The 12,283-nt window shown below is 40.9% G+C and overlaps 1 protein-coding gene across 3 annotated transcripts in view; it reads right to left on the bottom strand.

Moving 5' to 3' along the window:
* Window positions 1–12,283, bottom strand: part of BLTP3A (bridge-like lipid transfer protein family member 3A) — a 52,964-nt gene that overhangs the window by 28,829 nt on the left and 11,852 nt on the right. For 2 of the 3 annotated variants that reach the window (XM_055079367.1, XM_028478407.2), the window contains exons 2-5: window positions 10,943–11,049; window positions 4,788–4,950; window positions 4,648–4,686; window positions 3,839–3,930 (exon numbers count right to left, since the gene is read on the bottom strand). In XM_055079367.1, the coding sequence (XP_054935342.1) occupies window positions 3,839–3,930; window positions 4,648–4,686; window positions 4,788–4,950; window positions 10,943–11,022 (374 nt within the window). In that variant the 5' untranslated portion in view covers window positions 11,023–11,049. The remainder of the gene's footprint in view (window positions 1–3,838; window positions 3,931–4,647; window positions 4,687–4,787; window positions 4,951–10,942; window positions 11,050–12,283) is intronic. The other variant, XM_007106288.4, reaches the window with a different exon arrangement.

The raw sequence follows: 12,283 nt of genomic DNA, 5'->3' as shown, positions 1-12,283 counted from the left end.
TAATTCAAATATCTATCAACAAAGAACTGGCTATATGAACAATGACGCCTCTATAAAATATACTGAGTATTTTGCAGGTGCAAAAAGGAATAAGAAATATCTCTCTACATACTTCTATGAAGTGCTCTCCAGGATATACTTTTAAAAGAAAAAAGCAATGTGAAAAGTGTTTATGGTATGTTACATTTTGTGTAAGAAACAGAGTGGGGACAATACAAACATACATACATATAACATACCTTATGTTATAGTTTTAACTTTGAAGCTATGTAATTTTACATAGGTTAAAAAAAAATTAAAAACAATTTAAAAATTTAAAACAAACTGATATAAAACTCCTAGAAGGGGCTTCCCTGGTGGCGCAGTGGTTGCGAGTCCGCCTGCCGATGCAGGGGACACGGGTTCGTGCCCCGGTCCGGGAAGATACCACATGCCGCGGAGCGGCTGGGCCCGTGAGCCATGGCCGCTGAGCCTGCGCGTCTGGAGCCTGTGCTCCGCAACAGGAGGGGCCACAACAGTGAGAGGCCCGCATACCGCAAAAACAAACAAACAAACAAACAACAACAAAAAAACTCCTAGAAGATAACATAAGAAAAAACCTAGATGACCCTGGGTATAGCGATTACATTTTAGATACAACACCAAAGGCACTATTCATGAAAGAAATTATGGATAAACTGGACTTCATTAAAGTTAAAAATCTGATCTGTGAAAGACAATGTCAAGAAAATGAGAAGACCATCCACAGACTGGGAGAATATATCTGAAAAAGACACATCTGATAAAAGACTGTTACCCAAAATATACAAAGAACTCTTAAAACTCAACAATAAGAAAACAAACAACCCAATTAAAAAATGGGCCAAAGACCTTCATAGATACCTTACAAAAAATGATATACAGATAGCAAATAAGCATGTGTCTTATAAGCTCTACATCATATGTCATCAGGGAAATGCAAATTAGAACAACAATGAGATTCCACTATGCACTTATCAGAATGGTCAAAATGCAGATCACTGACAACACCAAATGCTGACAAGGACGTGGAGCAGCAGGAACTCTCATTCATGGCTGGTAGGAATGCAAAATGGTACAGCCACTTTGGAAGACAGTTTGGTGGTTTCTTCCAAAACTGAACATACTCTCACCACAGATCCAGCAATCATGCTCCTTTGTATTTACTCAAAGGAGTTGAAAACTTAATGTCCATACAAAAACCTGCACATGGACATTTATAGCAACTTTATTCATAATTGTCAAAATTTGGAAGCAACCAAGATGCCCTAATAGGTGAATGGATAAATAAACTGTGGTATATCCAGACAATGAAATATTATTCAGCACTAAAAAGAAATGAGATATAGAGTCCTAAAAAGACACGGAGGAACCTTAAATGCATATTACTAAGTGAAAGAAGGCAATCTAAAAAGAAGGAATCATCCTGGAAAAGGAAAAACTATGGAGAGAGTGAAAGGACCAGTGGTTGCCAGGGGTTGGGGCAGGGAGAGGGATGACTAGGTGGAGCACAGAGGATTTTTAGGGCAATGAAAATACACTGTATGATACTATAATGGTGAATATGTCATTATACGTTTGTCCAAACCTATAGAATGTACCACCAAGAGTGAACCTTAATGTAAACTATGGACTTTGTGTGATTCTGATGTGCCAATGTAGGTTTATCTACTGTAACAAATATACCACTCCAGTGGGGGATGTCAATAATGAGGGAGGCTATGCATGTGTGAGGGCAGGGGGTATATGGGAAACCTCTGTACCTTGTCCTTAATACTACTGTTTAAACCTAAAACTGCTCTTATACTGTCTTAAAAAAAAAATTGAAACAAATGAATGCCTCTGTATGTCAAATTGGTATCCAACCATAAGAAGAATGATTTCAAGTAATTTTAAAACACAGTATTTTGACGATACATCCCCAATGGGATATATCATAAGGTTAAAACACACATAAACACAAAGAAAGCTACTGCATTCAGTAGTCTTATTGATAGTTATAATACTGGTTTTGTTATTTTTTGAAACTATTGAAAAAGTAAATCATTTATTATATTACTCTAGTTAGGAACCAAGATTCAGCATATGAATAAAGAATACACGGACTTCCCTGGTGGTCCAGTGGTAAAGAATCCGCCTTCCAATGCAGGGGACGCGGGTTCGATCCCTGGTCGGGGAACTAAGATCCCACATGCCGCGGGGCAACTAAGCCCGCATGCCACAACTACTGAGCCCGCACACTGCAAACTACAGAGCCCACACGCACCACAACTAGAGAGAGCAAACCTGCATGCCACAACTAGAGAGACGCCCATGCGCTGCAACACAGAGCCTGTGCCGCAATGAAAGATCCTGCACACCTCAACAAACACCCCGTGTGCCACAATTAAGAGCCAACGCAGCTAAAAAAAAAAAAAAAAAAAGAATCCAGCATTTATCCTGGCATTCCTGTACAAACTGTATTTCAAATAGTTGGTGAAAGAAAGTTCTTTATAGAAAATCACAACTAATAAATGCAATAGGAAAAAAGAATTATAGAATCTCTCTTTTCTATTCTACAATGATATAGTAGATCTACAGACAACTATCATCAATGGTCCTTAAACCATGAGGTAAGAGGTAGATGAGGAACTTATCATAACGGACAAGTCAGGCCAACATCATCTGAATCCACTGATTAATCCTAACCAAAGGAATATTATGTGCCTCCCGTTATGTTACAGTAGGAAATACACAGTACCATTCATGAAGTATTTCTACCAAGAAAACAAACAAACACATGAATCAAATCCAGCCTTTAAATCTAACTACCAGATTAAACAAGAAACATTTTAAATGACACCTCGAGGGCACAATCAGCCAAAATATAAAATGTGGGAAATTCTTTAGAAGAAATACTCCAGTTTCTACAAAGAACAAATGATATATAAAAAAGTGTAGGGGTGGGGGACTGTTCAGAGTTAAAGAGCTTTAACAGGCATATCCCCAAATATAAGGTGTGGAGCTCTGTGGAGTCACACTGAATTGTAAAAAAATATTTCAGAGACAATTCAGGAAAACTGAATATGCAATAAGTATTAGATATTAAGGAATCTCTATTAATTCTATTAATTGTGATAACAGTACTGTGGGGTTTTTTCTTTCCTCTCAACCCTTGTCTGTTAAAGACACACAATACAGAAGTATTTACAGGTGGAATCATATGGCACCTAGGATTTGCTTTCAAGAACTACAGAGTGGGGCTTCCCTGGTGGCGCAGTGGTTGAGAATCCTCCTGCCAACGCAGGGAACACGGTTCAAGCTCTGGTCCAGGAAGATCCCACATGCCGCGGAGCAACTAAGCCCATGCGGAGCAACTAAGCCCATGCGCCACAACTACTGAGCCTGCGCTCCAGAGGCCTCATGCCACACCTACTGAAGCCTTCGCACCTAGAGCCTGTGCTCTGCAACAAGAGAAGCCACCACAATAAGAAGCCCGCACACCGCAACGAAGAGAAGCCCCCACTCGCCGCAACTAGAGAAAGCTCGCATGCAGCAACGAAGACCCAACACAGTCAAAAATAAATAAATAAATAAGAACTACAGAGTGTGCGAACACACACACATAAACACACACAAAGTGGCAGAAGAAAGGTAGAAAAAGAATGGTAAAATGTTGAGAATTGTGAAAGTTACATCTTGGGTGCATGGGGGTTCAGTACACTATTCTCTCTATTCAGTGCATGTTTGAAATTTTCCACAATCAAGTTTTTATTTTTTAATTAAAAGGTGATCCGGACCAGTTAATATGTTGGAAATAATAGGACCCAAAGCAACTAACCTCTGCCCTGAAGCGAGGGCAATAGGAGACTGTCCATTGGGGGGCCGAGGCTCTTCACATGTCTTCATCTCCACCTCTACCTTATCCAGACACTGAAATAAAAGCCACAGAGAGCTAAGCATCTGCACAAAATCCCACACAGCACAGACTGTGTCTTATCCATCTCTGTGCTCCAATACCTCGTCGAGGGCTGTGCCCACAGTAGGCAGATAATAAATGTCTGTCGAATGAATGAATGAACAAACTGAAATACAAAGAGAGCCCTCATCTTCCCCCTTCCATTTCTACTAGCAGCAGAACTCCATGACAAGCATGGGACTAGCTCACAGCAGAAAAAGAAAACATAAATCCAAGTTACCAAGATATTACTATTCCTGGGGATTCCAGTCTTTGGGGTAAAGATATGTATCAATCAGTTCCTGGAGGGCTTTCAGCTGATAATCACCCAACAGTCAACATAAACTAAACTTCTAATTCTTCCTCTGTCAGGAATCCAAAGGAAATGTAAAGGTAGAACCTGGGCAGCAAAATTTGTTTTAAAATAAAAACGAAAATCAAAACAAAACAAAACCAACTCAGGACTCCAGGGTCTTGTGTCTCAGTGCTAACTGCTATGTTGAACAGCAGTTCCAGAGAAAGCCCAGACAATAGTCACTCTGTCTCACAGAGAAGCTCGCAAGCCAGACAGAAGAACCCACACTCCCAAAAGGGACAGCCCATCAGGGCTCTGCCCCATCTTCTCTCAGATCTTCGAAAACCTTACCCCGGCCATCCCCATTTGAATACTTGCAATCAAGAAAGGCCATTACCAAGCAAATTGGGTGTGTCTTCAACTTTGTCCACTGGATCTGAAAGAAGAAAGCAAAGACTCAGGGCTGTGGGAGTCACCCCTCAAGAAGGCAGGCCTGCTGGCCAAAGAGAGTAGCAGCACTCTGACCCCCATTCTCACCCGGATTGAGGCCCTGTTGCAGTAGACCCGAGTGATGGCTAACCAGGTGGGAAGCTCCAGCACATTCTGTAGAACCTCTTCATCCAGCTCCAGGTTGGTCAGCTGACCCTCCCCTTTCAGGGTGCTCAAATTGATTTTGTCCGGGGAAAGATTCTTAGTGAACCTGAAAAGAGTGATGATAAGAAGCTATTATTTCCACAGAAATCTGCAAATGGGCATTATAGCAAATAACACTTCTCAATTTAGAGAAAAGAGAAAGTTAAAGAACAAATGGGGACTAATGGCCACACTGTCTCTATGCCATGTAAGATGTTAGTGAGGACTTCCCTGGTGGCACAGTGGTTAAGAATCCACCTGTCAATGCAGGGGACATGGGTTCGAGCCCTGGTCCCCGAAGAGCCCACATGGCACGGAGCAACTAAGCCCGTGCACCACAACTACTGAGCCTGCGCTCTAGAGCCCACGAGCCACAACTGCTGAAGCCCATGCACCTACAGCCCGTGCTCCGCAACAGGAGAAGCCACCGCAATGAGAAGCCCGCTCACCGCAATGAAGAGTAGCCCCCACCCGCCTCAACTAGAGAAACCCAGTGCGGAGCAACGAAAACCCAATGCAGCCAAAAATTAATTAATTAATTATTTTTTTTAAAAAAAAGATGTTAGGTGAGACATTTCATTCTGTCTCGACTGTGTCATCTTTCTGCTCAAGAACCTACGATGGGAATTCTGGAGAAATGGGTATAGCAGTGGCAACAGAGCCTTTTGATATATCTGAATCTACATATAAAACCAGAACTAGATCGCAACTAAAAAACCCATGGATAACATTTAAAACAAAACTAGAAGATAAAGCATCCTCATAAACCCTCATACACAATCAGGCAGGGAAAAAACATTAACAGCCACAAGACATGAGTGCTATAAGCAGCTGTGCAGATCAACACAGAGGAAAACAATAGGGCATCAGACAGATCAGAGAACAGAAGAACCCCAAGATAACCAAGTACTCAGCAAAAAGCAATGTGGGCCAAGTTGAGAATAGCAACTGAAACTGGAGGGATGTGGGGCAAGGGGCCCAAAGGAGCTGAAGCAATCTAACCCTATAAACTCATGGAACTAACCAAGGCTCCTTCCTAGGACAGGGTACTGCTGGGAGAGGAATCCAAACTGAGCAAGACAGAAATGAAGAAAAGAGATGGTCCAAATAAAAGTGGGGCGGGGGTGTTGGGGGGTAACCGACCAGGACATCTCAGAAAGCAAGCCATTATACTTTTAAACACTACTTGAAACAGCAGAAGAGGGAGCTCTATGAGGTTAGAATATAAAACAGTAGCAGATTAATTATTGGCTTGTTAAGTAGGGTAAAGTGAAACCCCAGACCCTTACACCTACCTTTACTGATGTGACAAAAGAACACACAACCACTTACAGACTTGCCAAAGGGACTGAACCTGAATCTCATCACGCTACTGGGTCCAGCTGCTAATTTGCAGGAAATACAGAGGAAAACTGCTGAACTGCACCATAAGCGTGCAATCAGCAAAATCCAGGCCATGGGAAACTCTACAGGTCAAGGGGCCTGGACATAAACAATGCACACAGGCCCATCCTCTCCCTGTTCCACAGTCACTGTCTCCAGTCTTTGCTCATGTGCTCTTGCCACCCACTCCTTTTCCTGGAGCACCCTTATCACAATTTGCCATTCAAGGCCCAACTCCAGACTTCTCACTGAGGCTTTCTTTCCGTAACTGCTTGAACTCACATTAAACTCGTACCTTCTACATCCCTGGAATCTGTAACACACATTTAGGTCATAATCAGAGAGGGTCTTAGGGTGCTCTCTAATTTTCCCATGTGAAACTACTGCTGCACAATTAGATGTTGAGCCCTTTGATCAGGGGCTTAGTCTTAGCCATCCCTCCTAATAAAATGGTTCCCTGACAGAATGCTGGGCCTACATACCTCGTAGCTAACTGTCCTGTTGACTGACTACTCCCAGCTCCCTTCTCTCATCTTTTTGGCTGGATCAACTTAAGGCCATTGCCTCACAGCGTAACCCCCTCTCCTGTATGACAAGTTGTCTAGATGAATCTCACCCATTTAAGTTCTCACTGTTGTTGCCTCACATAGCCACTATTTTCTACCCCAATAATGAATTCCATTTCTCCTTCCATCCGTAACTATACTTAGCCCTTACATATATTAGATGCTAATAGCTGACTTTAGAGTTATATGTTGTTTACCAACATTTGTTTTCACACATATCCTTTCCTTTTACTAAGCTATGTTTTCAGTGTTTGTGGTTTTCCTTGGACCATAACATCATGACGGGCAAGAGTTTTATCTTTAGTTTTCCCCTACAGTGACTAACATGGTATTGGGTTGGCCAAAAAGTTCATTCGGGGTTTTCAGTAAAGTGTTATGGAAAACCCGAACGAACTGTTTGGCCAACCCAATACTATGTAAAAGGGCTCTGTAACAATTTCTTAAATGATAGTAAAAAAAAATTTTAGAAGTTTATAAACACACAGTACTGTATGATATTAACAGATATACAGAAATGCACTGGCATGATAACAAATTCAGGGAAATGCTTACCCGTGGGACAAGAGGAGGAGACCACAGCAAGTGTCACCTGTATGGACAATGCTTATTTCTCAAGTTGGGAGGTGACTGTATGGCTATTCATTATATCACTCTCTATACCTTTCAGCATGGCAAATATTTCACAATAAATCTCTCTATTCCTTTCAGTATGGCAAATATTTCACAATAAATCTACCTAAGATTTCTATCAGTGACCTACCGTATAAACTTCCTGTTGAGAGAGCTACTCCTCCATGGGTCTCTCACACTCCTACATGTCTTGGTGGGTAAGAAAAACACAAAACACATGACCCTGACCGCTCCTTACCCAAGCCACTTCTCAGGATTCTGTTTGCAAAGAGTTTTGAGGGATAAAGTAATGTCCCCCTCCAGGGCAAAGAGCACGTTTGTGTACCAGGTACTATAAAAGCAGTGGATTCCCCAAGCTCAGTGTTCCACTCCTACAACACACGTACAGGCATCCATCGGGGCCTGTTCATACCACGCCCGTGGGACCTGTGGGGGCAAGGGAAACTAGTGCAAACCTGTGTTTATGCTGCTTGCTGGGCCATGAGTAATAAAGTCCTTTGTCTCTGACCCAGGAGCCTCGTGCTCTGCCAGCAACCACGAACTGCAGGAGGCTGTTAGCTTCTAAATAGGATAAAATAAAATTCCAGACCCTTACACATACTTTTACTGATTTTAATTCATAAAAAAAAATTAATCAACATTTACTATGAATCAATTTTATTCTCGGAACCAAAAAAACAAGTTTTCTATAATGTCTCCTATTCTCTGAAAACTAACTTGCCACAGAGGGAAAGAGAATTCCTCTTTTCCTGTAAAGAAGAGCCACCTACTAGGAAACAGGACTGGGTGTGAAAGGGAAAAAAGAACACCTTAAACACTTCCACTATGTGAAACAACAACAACAACTGAAAGTAAAGGAAGATACAGTGCACATCCCTGAGTAAACTGGAGGAAACACAGTCCTAAAGGAAGGAAAGGAAAGCAGAAGACAGAACTCAACGTTATTTGTAATCACTAGGTACCAGCAGGCTTTGTTTTACAAGGCCCTTTCGTATCTAAAATAAGATATTACAATTATTTCCTCCCAGCAACCCTTCCTTTACTTTTTAAGTATTCAGGGAAGCCGACTCAGCTCAGAAATGGGGGCAGGGCATCTGTCAGAAGAATTAGTCTTAAAGATAAAAATTTTTGAAGACATAAAATTAGTTTTGAGGACTGTGTGTCTCCCCTCTCCTCTGCACAGATTCTGGTAAGACCCCACCTCCCCACCTCAGCTGAGAATCACTAAGATAAGCTACTTTTCCTTCTGATAAAAAGCTATTTTCAAGAAAAAAAAGTAATAGGGACTTTTTCAAGTATGTTTCTCTCTGAAAAAAAGAGGAACATACTTCAAATAAAATGAATAAGTTACACTGCTTATTAGCACTGACATTCTCAGAGTGACTGTATTAAATAGGTAGCATACATCTAACTTCTATACTGTATTCTATGCAAAATCTAACTCTATTTACAGCTCCATATAAAGTAAATGTCATTTTTCATTTTTTCAAGCCTTAAAAAAATAAAAAAGTATGACAACATTTTACTTTGTACCAGGCACTGAAAAGGAACTTAAACACATTATCTCAATTAGTCTTCGCAATACCCCATATGAGGTATGCATCATTATCCCCATTTTAAAGAGGAAGAGCAATGGTTCTGATGAACCTAGGGGCAGGACAGGAATAAAGACACAGACATAGAGAATGGACTTGAGGACACGGGGAGGGGGAAGGGTAAATTGGGACAACTGAGAGAGTAGCATTGACATATATACACTACCAAATGTAAAATATATAGCTAGTGGGAAGCAGCTGCATAGCACAGGGAGATCAGCTCGGTGCTTTGTGACCACCTAGAGGTGTGGGAGAGGGAGGGGATATGGGGATACATGTATACATATGGCTGATTCACTTTGTTATACAGCAGAAACTAACACAACATTGTAAAGCAATTATACTCCAATAAAGATGTTAAAAAAAATAAAGAGGAAGAACATAAGGCTCAGATGTGAAGTCATTTGCCCAAGGTGACAGGGCAGGAAGAGGCAGAGGAAAAGCATGAACCCAGCTCTGCTCACTGGACTGTCTTACTTCTAGTAACATTTTCACTCAGTAATATGTTCCTCTAAAACACATCTGGCACAGAATGAATTTATAAGCTATCTCAGAAATGGTTAGAGGACATCTTTTCCCTTTTACAACCTACCATGGACTGCTTAACCTGTATAAGAAGAATAAATCGGTTTGGGGGGGTAAAGTTATACTGTAACTCCATCAAAAACTTCTCTGTACTTCGCCAAACAAATCAGATTAATAAAATCTTTCTTAAGTATGCCCAGGGCTAAGTCACCACCATACCAGCAGTAATGCCCAGTCTCTACCAAGACACTGACAAGAGACCACACAGATTACTGTGCCATCAGCTCTATGATCAAATATGCAAGTAAGTTAGTAAGTAATCATCAAAAACTGAACACACGAAACCACCAAGAGTTCTTTACTTATGCTCTAAGGACGGCTGACAGTACAGGCAGGTTATGCTGGACCACCACAGGCTGTTCTCCCACAACAGTAATAATGATATAACATAGATTTGCTTTTTAATTTATCAATGTACTTTTAGGAGTCAACAAAAAATGGCTATTACCTTACCAGCTTCTCAAAAATGCAGTAAGAATTCCTCAACTGATTTTGTCCGCATTTTATAATAACAAAGAATAGGTGGAAAGGTGACCCATGGGGCCAGTCATGGGGGAGGTTTGTGGAGGTCTACTCAACCAAAGAAACCACTGATCTGAGATCTAATCGGAAACCATCCAACAACCCCTGGTACAAATTTCATTCAGCATTTGTGCTCCTAATAGAGGATGACATCACTGAGTCCAAGGGTGGCTGAAAAGGCTAATGGAAGCCTGCTATTTATTCCACTTCAAGAATGTGGGAAAACATTTTCTGGCCATCTGTTACTGTTACAGAGCATAGAAGCTAAGATGAAACCAAGATGGAAAAACAGATTTCGATCAGGTTTCATTTCTGCCAGCGAATTGCAATCTGCCAAAGAGACAACAGAGAAAGGCTCTCAGACATCTTTACATGTACCACAATGATGGGAAGTGAGAATTCTTAGATTTGCAGTCACAGAATTTCAGAGCTAGAAGGGATCTTAAATAATCACTTAGTCCAGGGACTTCCCTGGTGGTCCAGTGCTAAAGAATCCGCCTTCCAATGCAGGGGACACAGGTTCGATCCCTGGTCAGGGAACTAAGATCCCACATGCCACAGGGCAACTAAGCCCCTGTGCCACAACTACTGAGCTCTCACACCTCAACGAGAAAGCCCGTGTGCTACAAACTACAGAGCCCATGCACTCTGGAGCCCGCACACTTCAACTAGAGAGAAGTCCGTGTGCCACAACGGAAGAGCCCATGTACCGCAACTAAGACCCAATGCAGCATGCATGCATGCATAAATAAGTAAATAAATAAAGTCTTTTTTTCACCTTAAATTTTTAAAGGACATTTTAGCTTGATATGGAATTCCAGGCTGAGTTTCTTCCTTCAAGCATTTTAAAGATATCATTCCATTGTCTTCTTGCCTCTTTTGTTACTGATGAGAAGTCAGCCATTAATTTCTATCAATGTTCTCCTTTCTGTGATGAGGCATTTTTCTCTGGCTGCTTTCAAGTTTTTCTCTTTATCTTTAGTTTTCAGCAATGTAACTGTGATGTGCCTGGGGTGGTTTTCTTTGGATCTATCCTGCTTAGGGTTCACTGAGCTTCTTGGATTCAATAAATCTGTTTTTCACCAAGCTTGAACATTTTTAGACATTATTTCTCCCACTCTCTCTCTCTGTTACAGCTCTTTTGAAATATCATTAACATACCATATATACATCCATTTAAAATGTACAATTATTTAGTATATTCACATAATTGTACAACCATAAGCTTAATCAATTTTCACTACCTCCCTAAAGGAAAAAAAAGCCACACCCTGCAGCTATCACCCCCAATCTCCCCATCCCTCCCAAAGCTAGACAACTGTCATTCTATTTTTTGTCTCTATAGATTTGCCTATTCTGGACATTTAATACAAATGGAATCGTACAATATGTGGTCTCTTGTGACTAGCTTCTTTTACTTAGCATACTGTTTTCAAAGTTCATCTATGTTGTAACATGAATCGGCACTTCATTATTTTTTATAGTCAAGAATATTCCATTGCATGCATATGTCACATTTTGTTTATCCATTCATCAGATAGACATTTGGGTTATTTCCACTTAGAGAATATTATAAATAATGCTACTATGAAAATGCAAGTACAGGACTTCCCTGGTGGTCCAGTGGTTAAGACTGCGCATTCCCAATTCAGGGGGCCCAGGTTTGATCCCTCGTCAGGGAACTAGATCCCACATGCCTCAACTAAAAGTTCACATGCTGCAACTAAAAATCCCACATGCCACAACAAAGATCCCATGTGCCACAACTAAGACCCAGCACAGCCAAATAAAAAAAATTTTTTTTAAAAAGCAAATACAAGATTTTTGTGGACTTACAATTTTATTTCTGTTAGACATACACTTAGGAGTAGAATTGCTGGGTCAAACAGTAACTGTTTTACTTTTTGAGGAACTGCCTATTTTCCAAAGTGGTTGTACCATTTTGCAATCCTACCAGCAGTTTTTGAGAGTTCTAATTTCTCCACATCCTCACCATCACTTGTTATTATCTGTCTTTTTCATTATAGCCATCTTAGTAGCCATTGTGGTTTTTGGGTTTTTTTTTAACATCTTTATTGGAGTATAATTGCTTTACAATGGTGTGTTAGTTTCTGCTTTA

Source organism: Physeter macrocephalus, chromosome 18, assembly GCF_002837175.3.
Source record: "Physeter macrocephalus isolate SW-GA chromosome 18, ASM283717v5, whole genome shotgun sequence".
NCBI lineage: Eukaryota > Metazoa > Chordata > Mammalia > Artiodactyla > Physeteridae > Physeter > Physeter macrocephalus.
Note: the sequence above shows the minus strand (reverse complement) of the source record. Positions and strands in the feature narration are given on the sequence as shown.